General features: G+C 38.4%; 1 protein-coding gene across 4 annotated transcripts in view; it reads left to right on the forward strand.

The window, feature by feature from the left end:
* LOC141441805 (nucleolar protein 4-like) overlaps positions 1-19,999 on the forward strand; it is a 155,977-nt gene that overhangs the window by 67,885 nt on the left and 68,093 nt on the right. For all 4 annotated transcript variants that reach the window (XM_074106672.1, XM_074106676.1, XM_074106675.1 and 1 more), the window contains exons 3-4: positions 2,751-2,885; positions 4,570-5,427. In XM_074106672.1, the coding sequence (XP_073962773.1) occupies positions 2,751-2,885; positions 4,570-5,427 (993 nt within the window). The remainder of the gene's footprint in view (positions 1-2,750; positions 2,886-4,569; positions 5,428-19,999) is intronic.

Here is a 19,999-nt window from a genome sequence, read left to right on the forward strand (position 1 = left end):
GACAATGTACGGCTAGTCGGACAATATCGATAATTACTATACTACTACAATCAGAAACAGTATAGAACTGATCAGGTTTATTCTCATGAGAAATTGCGGGACAAGGGGCAAGAAGCATTTGATGCACTCTCTAAAGTAAACGTACGACTTCGGTTACCTACACACTTATTCTGCTCAGACTGACGGACTGATGGTCCAGACTGATTAAAATCAATTTCCTTTTGAAAATATTCGTCAACCAGATATGAATGACAGAAAACTAGAACGAGTGACTGAATTGATGTCAGAATGAGCGTATGACCGAAGTCACCGAGTGCTTATCACTGTCCTAATAGTTGTCATACTAAAATTGTCCTTAGCAGGGTGTCACCTATTTGGTATGAAGGCGTCGAGCACGTTTACCTCACAGCACTAGCTCAGCCTTAGAGAAACAGAACGTACCTAACCAACATGGAATCTTTTAGCTGCAAATGTCAAGTCGATATTGATTCCAAAGAAATCATAATGAAACTCATCGTGAACCTTGATTCAAGCCTCGACTCTAGGTTGGCCCAATCGAAACCATTTCGATTACGAGTATCATAGAATCGCGTTCGGCTTTCGACAACGTTACGATAACGAAAGCATCACGAACGCCACCCAGAATCTGTCTACAATGGCGCAGGAATGACGGCCAGTGGAATGACGGGTGCGAGAATGGCGCGTCGAGGGCGCGTCGAAACGGTTCGCCGGGCGGCGTCTTGCTAATTGGTCGGGGCCCGCTCTCAGGATAGACGGTAATTGTTGCTGACTTTTGGCCGGATTTGTGGGGAAATGGTCGGTATCGGTTATACGTACTACTTATAGTGTGTTGAATAAATGAAAATTCTGAAGATATTTTCGTTAAGATTAACATGCTTTAAGAACTGGCTTCGGAAGATACGTGAATAGACATTGCAAGAATAGCCAGTTAAGAAATATTTCGCTTGGCTAGAGACCGGAAACAGTTCGCAGAGCTGACGGCAGACCTCCATGAGAAGAACTGGTATAGCAAGAAACTAAATCCATAAATTGCTTCTTAAACAAGTTCAACAAGCTGTTTTAAAACTAATCCGGATAATTTTACTACATGGTTGCGTTAGTTTGATTGAACTACGCGTAGAGGTTATAATCGGAAATTTTGATTTAACATGTAGTCGCGCCTTTGACGCGGGACTGTTGGGACATCATCTATTTATATTTGCCCACCTGCATATTTTACCCAACCAGGCAAAAACTGAATTTAAAAACGCTATGTCCACGAAGAAAGAGTATTTTTTTTAATTTTTAGTCATTCGATCTCATAACTTCAGCGTCGACAACCCTATGTCGCTCGCCATCAGTCGCGGTCGCGCCACGTTCGCGCGGGGCGATCTGCGACCCGTTTCGGTAAAGCCACGGTGTCATTGGAGCGATATCTGTAGACAAAGGCTGGCCAATACATTTTCTAGGTGGGAAAATTTTCAGAAGTACTTTCAAATGCGTTGGCGGGCCAATTTGTTTGGTCAACCTTGTTGTAGACTGTATTGTCGGACGAGGTTCTCTGTCAACAACTATCATCATCTGCGGCTTATACCAGTTCCAGTAGTTCACACGCCACTTAGCTTAAAACCATTTCGATCAAATTACCTTTCGATTAAAAAACACATTGAAAATCCATCCGTTTTGGGAGCTATGATCACATAGTGATTATACATAAGCAAGCGCATCCCCTTTGTTTGCTCTTTCGCGGGTTAAAATAAAAATACAGTCAGTTTTATGTACAGGTATGTTTTTTATTAATGGGGCAATTTTGAGTGCCATTGGTCACCATCACTTTATTCCGCATCAAGTACCAAGTAATCATGAAACGTTAAGCGTCCGTTGGTCACCTTGCAACAGAACTGGGCCTGTAATTACGGCGGCCCGGGACGGTCGGCTAATTACCTCGCGATGCTGCGCTCCCGGTGCCAGCTAATTGCTGTCCACGTTATTTATGAGGTTAATTAGGAAGTTGTTATAAACACAAATGGGGAATTAAGAAATTGCATCAAGCTGCATAAAACGAAAACTATGTAGGTTAGGTACATATTTTTTGTTGTAATATCATATCCGTATGTCATGTACGTATAAATCTATGGTATACATTTAATTTACTAATAAATAATTAAAAAAGTCGTCAACAGTGCAAGTAAACAATATCAGTGCCACGTTTACTTAAATACCTACAGCTCCAACATGTCATTTATTAATCAAATCAGTCATTGTCATTTTATTTTAATTATTTAACTTCAAAACGTATTCAGTTCGTTTTAAACTAAAATGAAAACATTTATCAATGTTCAGTATCAATCTGATTTATGACTTATGAGTTTGCTGAAGGAAGAATAATAGATGTTACAATAATTGTTTACAAAATATTGTACAGTCAAGGGCAAAGATATCGACACGGCCAAAGTTGCAAAAATATGTATACACGGCCTTAATGTTTATTTATTTATTTATTTAGTTAAGTGCATAAAGTCGTGTGTACATATTTTTGCAACTTTGGCCGTGTCGATCTTTGCCCTTGACTGTACGACGTGTATTCGAATGCGAATCATGGAATGTTTGTTTTACCGCCACCTATCGGCGAGTAGCAGAAGTTTCAACTCGGAAACCTTATGATGATAATGTAGATGTCGCAATTTTCATATTAAATATTGTTTGAAAATTAGGAACATATTTGACATAATATCTCGTTATTGTTTCAGAATGCACCAAATCAAGAGCCTGTCTATCGGAAAGTTGCAATAGTTGAAAATTTCTTCGACATCATCTACACAGTTCACGTGGAACTTGAAGGTCGGCCTGGGAAGCATGCGGGACAAAAACGGACTTATAGAACTGTAAGTAAAATTATAATAATATCTTATTATTATGTTAACACACTATCTAGATACAATATGCCAGAAGAAATCGAGAATATTTACAGTGACGCCACTGTTTGACTACAGCGCCATCTATGAATAAATACAGTAACTTTCTAGCTAACTTAGCCGCTCACTTAAGAGTTTATTCGAGCCACTTGGGTTGGAAAGAAGCCAATCAAGTTTTGCCATGCTGCGCTAGGAGATGGCGCTGTAAACAATGTTATAAAAGTAGCGTTTCGTTCTGAACTTTATGTAATTTATTGGAATTAATTTTAAATTAAAAAAACTCCTGCAAATAAAAGGTGATACAATACTAGCTAGGTAATAACAAGATGACAGTACGTGCAATTTATTTAAAAACAAACAAATAAAATATATGACAGTTTATTTTTGTTCGTATTTATTACGTCTGATCCAAAGGTCTGATCCGATGAAAATATGGTTTATCACTATAAATACTTATTAAATGTTTACTTTGATGGCGTGTCGGTGGCTATGCCGAAATATCCTCAGACTGGGCTAACCTTGACTTAAATACCTAAGTAATTACATAATTGAATAACAACATACAATTGACTATATGTGTATTTACGTATTACAAAGATATATTGTATAATAAATAATGATCCATCTGTGGTCCCAGCCGACAACTGTAGGGTCTGGCTGGACCTGGCCCACTACGAAGTGCAAAACATGTGCAAAACTCGAACTTCGTATGTTGCCGTCTCGCTAACGCTTATGTCATTTAATACGCGAGTGAAAGGGACGGTGCGATACGAACTTCGATTTTCGAGTTTCGTAGTAACCCCTCTGTTTTATAACTCTCATGAATAAGTTCTTGTTATTTCATATTAAAGTCAAAGTCAAAATATCTTTATTCAATTTAGGCTATAACAAGCACTTATGAATGTCAAAAAAAATCTACCACCGGTTCGGAAAAAACCTCTGTTGAGAAGAATCCGGCAAGAAACTCAACGAGGTATTTTTTTTTTAAACATATTACATATATTTTTTTAATGATATGTATAAGTACATCACAAGTATTTTTAACACAGTAGGTTCGCTATTTGACGGGATCGCTAATGCGGACCGGAATTATTTCCAAATATCCCTGTCCATGATATAATCATTAGATTTATAATACGCCTTTGATATTAATGTCTTCTTGACAATAGATCTGAATTTTGTATCCGTTTCATTTATAATATTTTTTGGAATTTTATTATAAAAACGTATGCAATTTCCCAGAAACGACTTTTTGGTTTTAGCCTTTAGCCACTCTGTAAGATGGAACTTTAAGCTTCCCTGTGTTTCTAGTAGCCTTTGGCTTATCGACGTTAGTGGGAAAATCACATATGTTCTTCCTAACATACATGATTATTTCAAAAACATAAAGCGACAGTTAAAAGTAGTTAAAAGATGCAGTCACACTTATTATTTAAGCCACAGAAAAAAAACAGGCCCTAAGTAGGTAGTATAAAATTAATAAACGGTCTAATATCACAAACAGCCCCTAAATCGAGACACGAGCCGCAGCGAGCGTGCATCATTATCTCCCTCGAGTGGCCGAGACAATTGATCGCGGCCACTTCCGCAGCGCCAGCTTCTTCACAAACAAAAAATATGCTCTCCTGGTAATCACGGATGTTTTCGCCAACAGATTACGGAGACGTACGCGTTCCTGCCGCGGGAGGCCGTCACGCGTTTCCTCACCGGATGCGGCGAGTGCGCGCGGCGCCCGCGCAGCGCCTCGCCTCCTCCTCTCCCCACACCCTCCCCCTCCCCCACCAGACACCCCACCTACCTCCCCTTCGTACCCCACTGCGCCACAGACTACACCAGAAACTGGGAATCCGAAATAGACGCCGCCCATTCCAACTTCTCTTATGAACCAAAGTTCGACTTTACGGAACTACAGCCTTTGAAGAAAGTAGAGAGCCCAAAAGCGACCGACTCCGAAGACCAGGAGCCCACGTATATAGAATTAACGTCTAAGAAAGAGAATGGTTTCGATTCGACACCCTTGTTCAGTAGAAGTTCGCCTGTTGAACCCCCATTTAGAGAAGAAGAGCCCGTCCGCACCGATCCAGAGATAGACAAAGACGACAACAGTCTTATCGACGTCGAAGATGTCAAAATCGACAGTCCACAACCGGCTGTGCCGCCGAAAGACGACGCTATTGATGAAGAACCCGATAAGAACACCAGAGCGACTGAGAGTGCAGGAGTTAAAGAGAAAAAGACTGAAGTCAAGAAGGAGAAGAAGTACAATCCTTTGGACGTCGCTAATTTGACGTCGAAGGATCCGCCCAAATCGGCGTCCCCGCCTAGGAAAAAGTTGCTTCCTTCGAGTTTAGAATATTCTAATTCTTTCGGCCGGTATCCGAAGCCTTGGAGACCTGACGGCGGGATATACTTCGGCGGGGAGGAGGTGGACTACAGCGTGCCCATCACCACGGCGTACCTCAAACACATGCGGAGTATGGCGTACCAGGAGCGGCTGGACATGGAAAGCAAGGTAAGCTTAATTTATGGCAGCCTACTCGCTGACGCTGAAAGTTTATAAAGCGTATTGATGTGTAAAATCTCCTTTTATGATAGGGCAGGGCGGGTGGGTGCCGGGTACCCGGGTAACGTACACGAGCGGACCTTTTTCTCTAAACAAATATAAATTTTGCGGGTTCGACCGCGTTTAACCCTAGCTTAAACTTCTGCCAACTAAGGCGGCATAAAACTGCGGTGGTCGGCCTGGGCCGCAAGCGCGCCTTTGTGCCGGCGGCCCTTTGTAGCCACCCTTGGGTTATGATTTTGAAACTCTATTCGATCAGATACGGAGTTCTGTGTTAGTTTCTGATTCAACTTTTTGCATCGGTTTACCGATTTTATGAGAGATCAGCAAATAGTATGTTATGCTGAGTTTTAGTTTTGGGATGAGCTCGGGATCTTTACAGCCTGGATGTAACATCTACATCTGGATTGATTGATAGGTACTTTAATCTGCTTACATCGCTTTGTACAAGTATCTCAAAGTTTGTCAAATGTGTTTTGTTCCTTTTCTTTTGTACGAGAAAGAGTTTAAATACATACATAATATGTTTGTAGTGCGTAATGGTTTTCAATCAAAATAAGAGGGCACCCGAAGTGTCAATCAATTATTGTATTGAACGAATGAGATTTTCTTTTCCATTAGGTAATATGAAACTTTATTATTTAGTGTCAAATATCAAAATGAAAAATGTAGGTACCTACTGCTGTACTATGGGTAACAACAAAGTTCAGCTGCCAGATTTGGTTCATTCAAGGATTTTAAACATTTTACTTATCTATCATTGTAATACAAAGTAGACTAGTGTATTTCAATACAGAAATGTAAATGTTTAGACAGTTTAGTGGGGAAATTTCAATATTTAAGATACCAATTGACGTTGGATATATTGGGACCGTGGACAACGATAGCGCCACATAGCGGCAGTGGCGACTATGCGAAATATTCGACATTGTGACACTAACAACTGAAAAGTGTGAAGTAGTATAAGTGAACATTTTAATAATTTTGGACGATGGTACATAAGTAGATAGCTGAAGCTGATGTGCATAGCTATTGCCGCTACAACAAAAAAAAATAAGGAGGGTCTCGGACAATGTCCCCACACCGCGTACATTTGGCTCGGAAGGCTCTGATAAACATTTGATTTTCATTTCATTTCATTTCAATTTCATTTCACTCCGTGGCTGATAATGACAGACAACAATAAAGACTCCAAATTACGGTTGACGATGTTATAAATAAAACACTTTTTAAAGCACAAAACTGTTTTTTTCAGTAAAATAAAACAAAGACGAAAGTAGTAGTAGCAGCAATAGGTAGGTACCTAATAATACCTTTTTCGACAAAGTTCCATAAAATTCTTCAGGAGTGTTTTACAAGCTTTTATTTAGTTTCACCTTTCGTTCCCGTTGTCTGTCTGTCAGTATGTCTGTAATCAAATAAATCTTGCAAGTAAACTGACCAACTTCCAGTAGTCACATTGACTTGAAATTTGGAATACTTATGTAAATCACGTGACAATACAATAATCTATAAGTCCAGCCAGGATCGTCTACTCTTCAACGGCATTGACTTGAAATTTGGTATGCAAATGTAGTTTGGGTGACAATGCAAGTACAGTCAACAAAAAGTACAGTCAGCAAAAAAAGCTTGTATTAAAAATGAAATTTTTATGGGTAGGTTATTTGAAAAAAAAAAAGGTTTATTGTACTTAATTAAAGTTGATTCTTTATATTGTATCTAAAATTGATTGCCGATCATTTATATAACTCGTGACACCATATTAAGTCAAAGTTCGGTTTGCGTTATGCAAACTATGTAATTAACCTACCCTACTGAAATTAGAGGCTCATTTCTTTACTTATAATTATGTATTAGTAAAAATAACACATCAACATTATTTCATAAAATGTTATGTGACATTGCTCTTCATCTTTAGTTCATGTATCTGGACCTTTCCAAAGTAACGCTTGAATCTATCAATTATTTCATTTAGAAATAATATTTGACTTAATTAGGTATTCATTAAGTACTTAATATGTGAATGAACTACCAGGCTCGCATAGCTACTCAAGCACCTGTTTATCGGCTAACCCTGCGGCTGCCTCGTCCTCCACGACGCGATTGATTCAGACGAATGTCCCACACAAAGGACCACAGCGTCACGCCATAATCGGGCGCCGCATCTTTTCTAACTCATTTTTCTCGCTCCGAGCGGTGGGGGCGCCCCCTTTCATCGGGGTGGGGCGTCATGGTATTAGACAAGACACAAAAACGGGGCCCCGCGGAGAAGGCGGCTACTGAGTTTCTGATGACTGTTTTTTGCGCTTTTAATGACGCTGAGCGATATATAATGGACGTGTGGTCGTGTACGACGTTTAAATGTTGTTAACACGATAATAATAAAGCGATATTGCGGAGAAGTAAATCCGAAGATTTTTTTTAGTAAATTTTTATAGCAATATAGACAACACGTTTTACAGCCCGATTCTGCTATCTAATAAAAAAGCTTCACAACTATAATATCAGTTTAATAAATAATGTAATTAGATTTAAATTTAAATTTATCGTTACATTCAACTTATTGTTGCATGGCTTAATAATCTCCTAAAATGCTGGTTCTGAACAGAGACATAATTAAAATAAGCAAAGCAATAAAATTTAGCAGCTTTTAGAAATGTACAATACTCTAACAATAATTTTAACATTCAGCTTACGATTAAATCATAATCCCAATGCACAATGTAAACAGAAAATCCACAAAAGTTAGTAACGTCCTTTTGGGCGGGCTGGCCGAAGGGTCAGTCGGCCCGTCCGTAAGAGGGTATCGTCCCTGCGACCCCCAAAAGTACCTCCCTAGCTGCGACTTGTAAGATTGATTGGGGCTCCTTCAGTCCATTGCGGCCCCCCTTGTGGGATATTCGACCCTCCCCCCTTTTTTCTCGGGTACCGAGGACAGGGATGTAGAGTAGATGGATCGGCTTTTTTGTTTGGTTATTGCGGTTTTGTTTAGTAAGAACGTACTTGAGTACCTATGTATAAGTACGTTAAGACGCCGCTCTGGCAGATTTTTTTTGCGTAAATTATATTTTATCAATACTTGGCTTATGATTTTATATACAAACTATTTAATCATTTGTCAGCTTGTTTAGTTTAGAAGTTGAAATACATAATTAAGTATTTAGTACGATTCATATAAATTCAAATAATAATGACACTCGTAAGGTAGGTATAGTACGTGTCCTCGTAATAAAGAATCTTTCGAAAATCGGTAACTAAAAATTGTGAAGTCTATATTGTGTAAAGCGCAACAAAATATATAATCTTGTGTTTTTTAAACTGAACACTACTTAGTAGGCATACACTAGTGACTAAGAGACTAAGAGTTACTATTGTATAATGCTTTCAATTTTTTATATGAAGCATTATGTATGATTCTCGGAATGTAGACTCACATACATTCTTGACACAGCACATATAAGGATGAACAATTACTGCTGGTTTTAAAAATGCATTAATTAAATAGTGGTATTTGAATATATACCTATAAATTGTAGTCTTGGCACAACCTATTCTATAGTTCGTTTCAAAGTGGATCAAAAGAACAACTCGAGTCATTTTCTTTTCATTATTTTATGTCATGTCTCTTCCAGCGCACTCTAGCGGCCGTTAATAACACAACAGGCTATTTTATTCGGCACTTGGCCGTGCGGCGGCTTTGATCTCGCAGATTACAACTTCTCTGTTATTGTGCGTCGCATAGAGGAATGCTTTATGCTCACGGCCCATCGAATATTTGTGAAAGTTGCCCGCGGTCGGCTTGGTCTGTGCGAAAACATAAGCTCAAACTCACTGTTGTAATAATTCTATTTACATTAGCTAAAACGCTCGATAAACCCCTAATAAAGCTAAGCCAGCGTCCGAAAACATGATGTAGGTAACTTGTAACTAATTTTCAGCTATGACGTTTTATGGACACGAGCACCGAGAGAAATGAATAACGCAACGATTCAATTATTACACGTGCAGAAAACACATTTTAAGTTTCCAACTCGCATCAGTGACCCGCTTTATCAAAGATGTTTGAGCGCTCCATCTGTCATTACTCCAGGCGTAGACTGAGCATCAATTTTAATTCAAAACAAATTGACTCCTCAAGATAGCAATTACACGCGATTCAGTTATTCATAGGAAGTCCCTGGTCCCCTTCGAAAAGCAATTTGTGCGTATGCATCGTCCGACCTTGAGTTGCCATAATTAAGTTTGGACGATCGATAATAACAGAGGGTCGTATGGCACCCCGCTGGCATTCGCAGGGTTAACAATGCAGTGACAAAAAGAAAATGCGCCCGATTTTGGAGTTTATTAAGTGGACGTTATGATCGAAATTAGTTGAGTGAGTTGTTTTAATTGGGGATGCGTATCTAATTTGTTTGTCCAGTCGGTCAGTCGCTGTCAGTATTTAGGTCAAAGTGAGCGTTAGACTACAACATACAGAAGTGTCCCGCGTCGTGGATACAAAGACAAGGAGATGCGATAAACAACTTCTGTTTCCATGACGTGCTGCCTCTGCCACGCAGGATTAGAAATGAACTAAAATAATTTATTTGCTCACCCGCGACCTTATGATAGTTAATACTCCGTTTAATTTAAGGTTTGAATTAACGGTCAAATTGTAGCACACGTTTCTCGGTATTTCGAACACAAATGGACTAAAAATACCTACATGTACTGTACATTTATTGGCGGTTTTTATTATGTTTTTATTACAGAAGTTAACACAATTTTAAATAGTTTCGTTGTTTTATTTAAAAACGTGTGCAAATATTACAGTTAAGTTTTAAATGCTAAAATAAATGGAGTATACGTTTATGCAAGATTCCTCCACCTCCAAACTGTAAAAACACACACAAATCACACAAACCCATCTATCACCACTACCAGACTACACTGACGCGTTTCGTGTGTTGCTCTGAAGATGACCTCTGGTTGAGTTCGAAACGCGTCAGTGTAGTCTGGTGGTGGTGAATAATGGGTTTCTGTAATTTGTGTGTGTTCTTACAGTGTAGAGGTGGTGGGTGGTGGGCATGAACACGCATTTCTTGCATAAACGTAGCTATCATAAGGTCGCCGGTGAGCAAATATATTCTTTTAGTTCTTTGATATGGACCTCCGCAAAGTAACGCCTGATTCAATAGATTAGAAATATCTAATAATAGGAAAAATGGTACCTTTATAGGATCACTATGTTGTTAGTCTGTCTGTCTGTCAGCACCCTTTTTCTCAGGAACGCGTGGGGAAGATATCAAGCTGAAATTAATATCAATCACTCAGGCCTGCTACCTCTTGACTTATTAAAATCAAACTTCTTAAGTCACGCAATCAAAATATACAGGCACTGAAAAAGGTTAAAAAGGCGTTTTATTCCGAGTAACTTGAAATTCGGTGTAACTCTTATCCATACTAATATTATAAGTGCGAAAGTTTGCGTGTTGTTTGGAGCGACGGATCGACGTGATTTTTGCCAGAGAGTTAGTTCATAAAAACTATCTTGTGTCCTGCACAGGGTCCCAAACTGACTCCATACAAAAGTTCATCAAAGTTTAGAGGTTTAATATTAGTAAAGATAATTAAATAGAGCTGTAATTATGTCCTACGTACTACATTTCATCATTTCCATTCAGTTTTTATTTAAAAATCTGACTTCATCAGCTCTTTAAGATTTTGCTAAAACATACACAGTGGTTACGTTACGACGGTCTGAATAAAAGTTAGGTCTATAAAATGTCTCATGGCCTCTCAAGCGGAGGGTCGTGGGTTCGAGTCAGGGCTAGTACCTACATACATACCTCTGACTGAGTTTTTCGGAATTGATGTGCAAAATAATATTAGAAAATTTTCATGAGCTTTACGGTGAAAGAAAACATCGTGAGAAAGCCTGCACGCACCTGTGTAGAAATCGTATGTGTTCCCAATCCACATCAGGTCCGCGTGGGAGATACTACGGCTCCTTTATTGTGAGAAGAGACCTGTACTTACATAAAAGGGGTTTTAAAATTAATTCAGGTTAGTTTGAACAGTTTTGAGGATTTTTTACTTTTGGTCGATATATCAATATCTCTTCATAGATCTAACTTCAAAGCGTATCATGTCAAAAACATGATTACATTTTGAATTAACAATTTGGCGAAAGACTTACTGGCGTGTACAAGCAAACTAACTAGGATTGATTTGAAAATATGTCATGAACAGTCAACGTCATAAATAAGTGATCACTTTTGTACCTTATCAATTTAACGTCATGTTTGAAAAGCCATACGAAATCATGTAACGACTGAAAGCGACAAGGTACAAAAGTGATCACTTATGTATTTATGACGTTGACTGTACCTATGTTTGATTTTCAGTGTAGTCTATCTCCATCAAGCTTGAAGGCATATGCTCTCGTCTGTATCGTTGCTACGTATCGTCTTTATTTCACGACATGTAATAACTGTGTCCGACTCTACCTAACGGTACTTATTTTTTTGTCGGCGAAATGTTTTTTGCGGCATTGCGTGTAGACACCTCGTGCCGCGGGTTACTAGGCGCGCAGACCAGGCGTGGAGGTGGGCGGCACAACCTACATGTGTGGTGAATTTACTGCGGCGCCCTGCAGGCGGCCAGCCTCGCGACTAATTCCGTTAAAATTCTCCGCTGCTTGTATGCTCGCCTGGTAGCGACGGTAAGTAGGGTAAATGACAACGGGGTGGGCGCCCCCCCCCGCGGCGCAAGGGGTTTTAACTGGCATTTATTTGCGCCCGGCGCCCCGGCTTGGCACCGTACGCTGCGCTTAACCTTACATTCGACGTGACTGATGAATACGGTATTTGACAACTCCTGATTTTGCCATATCTTAATATTATTATGAAAATATATACAGATAGTGTTTAGCGAAGAGAAAATTTAAATCGGTTGAAAATTGGATTTATAGTGATTTCTTGAAAAATCTATATACCTGTCTCTTTCTCAAACGCTTTTCTCTATGCAGCAAGTATGGCGGTACTGGCGTGTGACGTCACATGTCAGTATGTCTTTCTCTGTCTAATCTTGAACTTCAAACCTTTATAACTTTGTTATTTGTAAAGGTAGCTTAAAAATTGTTTTTCTATTCGATAACAGGCATTGCGTAGTTTCATTTATAAAACATATACAAAATAGTCAAATACTGTATTGTTCCAAGGTTTGAATTACCCACGAAAAGCGGCGTTCCATGTCAGGTTACTGAGGTCAGTAAAATAACTAATTATCAAGACTATTCCGAAAATACATACTGAAACATAGATGCACAGAAAAACCAGAAAAAGAGACCAGCGCTGGGAATCCAACCCAGGTCCTCAGCATTCCGTGCTGCGTGCCCTACACTACCACTGGACAGGAGTACAGACACGAATTTCTCCTATGCACCACATAGCTTGTTTGTTTCTTATTTAGTCACTTGAGCAGTGACACTACGTAAAAGTAACAAAATTTGGAGTTGAAATAAAAAATACAAAAAGACTCCAAAAACCAATCTTAATCAAGACTATTGTTATCCTATTCTTTTTGTAAGCAGAACCTTATTACTGTTTACTGCAAAAATTAAAATTAAGTATTATTTTATTATCAGAGGGCGACAAATGATCATGCAGGTTATCTGATGGGAAATGACCACCACTGCCCATGTTTAATAGTTACCTTTACCTTGTTAATTCATTAGTGTTAGACAGCTACGTCTATGCGTAACATATGCTTTCATGCTGATAGCCTCTACCTTCCTTCACTTTCACGTAAATCACCAAATGTCGCAAAAACTAAAATTAGTGTACTTCATTTTGGACAAAAAAACCATTTGATAGAGCTATACAATAAGCGACTAAAAAAATTATGGCAGTCTGTCTATGACAGTAACCAATATAAATGATCCCACCACACTGCGTACATCTACATTACTTCCTTCTATTGCAAATGTTGCCTGGAAGTGATCGTTTTGAAGCGACAAGACCGCCTATCGCTTATGTTCTCTACGTACCTCTGTTTTCTGTACTGCTTACTATATTGTGGTGTTTAATAACGAGCCATTTTGTATTGTATTGTCCATTTTGTTTTAGAGGGCTCTTCTTAAGCCCAATTTAGACCTGCGAAAAAAATTGTGCGTGTTTGCATTACATTGCGGCGCTTGATTGACCACCACAAACTCGTTCGCTTAACGAAATCGTAATGTAATCCAAATCCAACTTTCACGATTTTTCTTGCAAGTCTAATCTAGGCTTTACATCATTTATTATATCGTCGTACGGAACGCTCGCTGCACGAGTCAGACGCACACTTGGCAGTTTATTCACCAAAACGTCACTCGTTCGCTCCTAAAGCCCAACACGCAGCTTCGTGCCAGTCACTCATTAACGCTCACGTCATTTTTCAAACGAAATTGTATCAATTTTTGTATTTTCGTCGCGGACATGTGATAAGTGTTAAATTCATGCATTAATGGTGAACGACCAGTCGTATGAATTGTTTAGTTGTGTGCGTGATTCATATTTGTGTGTTTTGTGTTGGTATGAAATTGTGAAAATGTTTCTTTTATTTGTCTTGTAGTGTGTCTCACTGCTGGTCAAAATCCTCCCCTTTTTAGGGTTTCGTACCTCGAAAGGAAAAACGGAGCCCTTATAGGATCACTTTTTTGTTCGTCCGTCCGTCTGTCAAGACCCTCTTTCTCTGGAACGCGTGGAGGTATCAAGCTGAAATTGATATCGAATACTCATATCAGCAGTCCCTTGAAGCCTTGAAAAAATCAAACTTTTAAGTCAACGCAATCAAAAGTTACAGTCATTAAACAATGTGATTCCATACAAATTGCCGTACACTGAAAACCTATAAGGTACTTCCAGTTGTCCTAGAAACTTGAAATTAGGTGTGAAGGTAGCTATTATAATATAACACAACCAACTAGAAAAGTCTGAAAATCTTGATTTTTTGTGTCTGTAAATATCAACAACCAATATAATCTGACCCCACGCTGCGTAGGTTCTGCTTAGGAGCAGGGCTCTGCTTACATTGGATGTATTAAATCACTTGGAAAAAGCGGGAAATATCTTCAACACACGATTCCCGTTTACATACCTATAAATGTGTACGGAACCCTCGGTGCGCGAGTCCGACTCGCACTTGCCCGGTTTTTTGTTACAGTCGTCTCTACTTTTGGCCTAATCTTGGTAGGTAAAATAGTGTAGTTTATTTTAGAACTACCTTTTGCCCGCGACTCCGTCCGTGTAGAATTCGTTTATTGATATCCCGCGGGAACTACGCCATTTTCCGGGATAAAACCTACCTAATGCTTTCCTCGGGATTCAAACTATCTGTATATCGAATTTCATCTAAATCGGTTCAGCGGTTTAGATGTGAATGTGATAAGGTTCCTTGATTTATCGAATGATCAGAGCAGACAAAAATCAGGGAAGCATGGGCTTATAGGAGTTTCGATAAATGTTTTAAGGGTGCGTAAATCATTACTGTAGCCCGACCCGCCCGGGTTTATGGGCGTGCTACCAGGGCGGAATAAAATGCATACGCATTCTGGATACGGTATTTTGGATAAACAGTGATGCGAATTTTAGGAAAAATGGGTATGGTGATAATAAATAGTACATTATGGTTTAAAAAATTATGTCTTCATATCTCCCAGACAATGCACGCACTCGATTTTAAGAAGAAAAATCAAACAATAGAATTGTTTGTTTTTGGCTTGTGGCTTGCCGATTGTTGTTTTTACCTCGCACACTATATTTTATAGTGTATGTGGAACTATGATATCTCTATACTACATACCTTAACCTTCTCTTTAATACATACCTTATTTAACTATAATGGAAAAAACTAAACACATAAAATACGTGGATTTTATGTCGAATCCGCTCTTATTCAGCTTTATGCCTGGATGTAATAAAATAACCCTCCAGGCACAGCCGGGTAAAGGTATTAAAAGACTAACTAAAGCTAAAGGAACGCGGGTATGGTAAAATGCCACCTCCTTCCACCCTCTTATCTCCTGGTATCAAAGTACGCGGCGAACCCATCTAGCCCGCTGGGAGCCCTTGGTACACTCAACCCCATATAATCTGCACTGACAGCGTCGTGCCTTTGCCTATACGTAGCGCTATTCCCGGCTCTGACCTTTTTAGCCGACTTCAAAAAAGGAGGTTTTCAATACGACCCGTATGAATGTTGTCGGAATTGCTCAGTTGTTAGATATGTTAGTCTCTATCAGCTTTTAAACACGTGTGCCAACTTTCATAAATGTATGTATGTTTGTCCGCACACATCTCAAAAGCTATAAGTCACATCGCGAAAATTATTTTTTGTTGGACTGTCCAACTTAGGGAATCGTGCAAATTTCATCGAAAGCGGTTCAGTAATTTTTGAGATAGAGAGATACGTATCAGTCACTCGGAAATTTTATTTATTTTAATTTATTTTGGTGCCGAAATATTTTCCTTTTTAGCCTCCGACGCAAAAAGAGGGGTGTTATAAGTTTGACCACTATGTGTGTTTGTCTGTCTGTGGCACCGTAGCTCTTAAACGGGTAGACCGATTTCAATGCGTTTTTTTATTTGAAAGCAGAGTTACTAGCAATGGTTCTTAGAAATGTTTCATCGAAATCGGTTCAGCCGTTTTTGAGATATTGAACTTTGAAGTGACAAAGTCGGGGTTTTTCCAACTTTTTGTAGGTTAGGTTAGGTTATCACCCATAACACAAGCTTTGCTAAGCTTACTTTGGGACTAGGTCAATTGGTGTGAATTGTCCCGTGATATTTATTATTATTATTTTTTATTTATCATTCTATTTATCCAAAAGCAAATGCCTAATATTTAAAAACTTCTTGGACTTGGCTTGTTAACCCCCGACGCAAAAAGAGGGGTGTTATTTTTTAACTAAGTACTTTAAAATTTTGTAAGTAGTTTCATAAATTAAAACGCAAAAAAATACAAAAAAGCTTTACGAAGCTTACGAAATTGTCCTACTACTTTCAAAATAATTAGTGGATAACTGATACTGAGTGCATGTCTGCATGACTTATAAATAATCAATTATTTTGAAGTAATAACTTTAATTTAAACCACTTATTTACAAGTGAAGTTAAAGAAAAATACTCCCGACTTTAATGATCTTGTGCTACAGTAGTAATTCTAGTGACAGTATTTAATAAGACACAGTTACGACTAATTCGGTAGTCCTGGATAAAAAAGATAATAATTATTAATCCATAGATAAAGCGCGTTAAAGTTCGGGACTGGGCGCACGTGACGTCATGTCTAAGTAAAACCGCCGGACACGCCAAGATAGGGTTCTGTAGCGATTAAATACGATAAAATGAAGTAAAACTTTTCTATGAATTTTGTATTTTGTTCGGAATTTAAACTACTTATAATGAGAATTACAAGAACTATTCCGAATGTTTTTCTACGAGTATATTAATATTGAAGTAACAACGTCTTTTGAATAAAATTAAAAATATTGCAAATAGTGACATGTTTAGAGGGAGCAGAAGCGGGGAGGGGGACGCAGGTGGATTAGCAGTCCGAAGTTTTAACTAATGTTGTGCAGTGCAGTGTCAAGGAATGTTGGAATATAAAAATCACCTTTGAGGATTTTTTGACCCAAAACCTTAGTAAGTTCTTATTGCGATGCGTAGTCGTTTAAAGTACGTTATCCTTGGGTTTTATTATACATTTTGACATAATTCTCCCTGATTATTAGGTTACAATATTGTGCGGCGTACGTAATAGTTGGTTATGTTGTATATGAGCAACCGCATGCGATAAGTTTCGGGAGCATGAAATCTATGGAACAGGATTTAGTCAATTTGCTGATATTTTGGCTGAGCAATAGGGTAGTGTCAAGTTTAGACGACCGGATGGTCAGGCCAAGTGGTTAGTGAACCTGACTACGAAGCTTGAGGTCCCGGGTTCGATTTCACGCTATGGAATTGTTTTTGTTTTAACATACTTCGGATAGTCGATTTGGAGTAACGTCAAACTGGAAATATCATACAACTTCATGTATGTTTTCATTGCATGAACATTACTCAGCTCATATAACGCTCATTTCTAATTTGAAATAAACCTAGTTTAAAAATAATACAACGTCGTTCACACATACTCATACATATTAGTTATCATAGTATACATTTACACATATATACTTATCCGGAGCACATAAGCTTTGCAGAGGCAGCCTATTCAAAGGTTTTCCCTGTCCGCTCCCTTAGTTTGATAGACGTGGCTGCGAAACTTTTTCTAGGGTCCCATGCCCCCCCACGGCCGCAGGGGGAGGGTTTACTATTAAATAATCATTTCGGACCCGACTCAGCCGTAGGTGCGCCTCTATTTACTCCTACAAATTAGTACTTCTGACGCTTTATGCGTTCCTAGTGTACGTTTTTATTGGCGGCCATTGTTTTATTGCCTCACGGGGTATAACGATTTTTTTTTAATATGAAATTATTGTATTATACGTATTATATAATAAACTAGCCTTTTCCCCTCGCTTCGCTTGCAAGGTTCGTTTAATGTGGCTTTCAATTTTGTTAAATTTCCGTGTCATCTTTATAAATCATTAGGTAATTATAACCCTCATGTAAATTGTCATGTCTCTATTTAGTAGAGAGGTTCGTGGTTGGGCTTTTACAATACATGACTTCCGATCCCGTGGGAATATCGGAGTAGATGTTGTTATTCCAAAGATCCAGCTGTTTACCAACATTTCATCTAAATTTGGCGTTTCAACTGTTTTAGCGGGAAAGAGTAGCAAACACACCTACGAGTTGTCGTATTCGCGTAAATGTTTCACATTTTCGTTGACTGTAATTAAAAAAATACTCACCGAAAAGTATCTGGAACAGGTGCCGACAGAACAAAGTTCCTGAATATCTAATTTAACGTCTCTTTTGTATAAAGCACAGTCAAGTTCATAAACTTGTGAGCAAAAATTTGATCAAAAATATCTGAACACGACTCTATTGTTAACGGCGTAGAAGCGTGGTCAGATATTTTTGATCAAATGTTTGCTCACAAGTTTATGAACTCGACTGTACATGCCCTAACTTAAGCCCACGTGTCGTGAAATGATCAAGAAGTTTTCTTAAATCTGAACCGTTCTCTTTTTAACTGCCTTTTTTTTAATTCTCGAAGTTGAAAAAACCTGCCAAGTCGCATTTTGAATTAATGAATAGTACAGTACGTAGTAGAAAAATAATAACTACAAAATTAGTATGCTCTCGTTAAATTCGTCTAACTCTATTTAGAATGAAGTGTATTAGATGACATTTATAATTATTAATAACATTTGTGACAAATAATGATATAACTGGATAATATTTTTGACCTCATATTTGGTAGAATATTGTTTGTGTCAAAAGCAAAATGCTTTAGAGTCGAAATGAAGTAGATCAGCGCTGGTTTTTTAAAAACGCTTTTCTGAACTTTGCCCGAACAAAAACTATAATTTCCCCCACGTAATTACCGTTTCGGGTGTTCTTGCAAACAATATTTCCTTAGGAATCCAATCACTCCCACACAGCGGTACCTATCGAGTCATAAGCGAGACGGGGCTTCGTCCCCCTCCCCCTTGTACCCCAAGGGGACAACGGGACAGGGGGCGGGAAACCTCTTAATTATTGTCACACATGAATTATTTTGATATTGACGCGTCTCGCCGACTTCGAACGCACTCGTTAGCGTTTGTCCCTTTGGATTTCTTTTGCAAGCCTCTTGAATTGCTTTGCCGCCCTGGTAGCTAGGGGTCGTCTGAAAGGTTTCTTAGTTTTTATTTTTATCTTCTAGTCTAGTTTGAAATAGCTTTGTGATGCTCTAGATTTCTTTACGGGTACAATTTTGTTTTTAGTTTTATTTTTGATCGAAGAAAAAATCGTGAAAACTTAACAATCGTAAAATCTAACATTAACATTTACGTTATAATGAATTTGATACACTTAAATTATTTAACTGATAAATTGTTCGAAATGAACAGTAAGTACTAGGTAATGTTCATTAAAGAACTTGTGTACTAAATAGGTATTCTTCATGGATATCTTGTACGACAGACGAGAGTTCAAATGTTTGTTTGAGAAATTTTATCCTGAATAATAATCCTATCGATTAGTATAATAAAATAGCGAGTGTTTGTTTTTTTTTATTTTAGTTGGTTCGAGTCCCGGGCGAGGCAAGCGAGTTTTAGAAAATCTTTGAATGCAGTTTTGTTTCTTTTTAAAAATAAAGGAATGTTTCCTTTAAGTAAAATGAGCCAACTTAAGGATATAAGGTAGTTTCCCTCCAGGGCCCGACTTATTTTTCCACACTGTATATGTACACATAATGTATAGGTCCACCCACTACATAGGCTACATAGGATGTATAGGCAGTCAAGGGAACTATAAAAGTATCGATGCAGTCATTCAGTCTTTATATTAATATCGTCTGAAAATGCAGATTCATGTTAAAAGTGTGACTTCATCCGTAAAAAAAT

This window comes from Choristoneura fumiferana, chromosome 24 (assembly GCF_025370935.1).
Source record: "Choristoneura fumiferana chromosome 24, NRCan_CFum_1, whole genome shotgun sequence".
NCBI classification, from domain to species: domain Eukaryota; kingdom Metazoa; phylum Arthropoda; class Insecta; order Lepidoptera; family Tortricidae; genus Choristoneura; species Choristoneura fumiferana.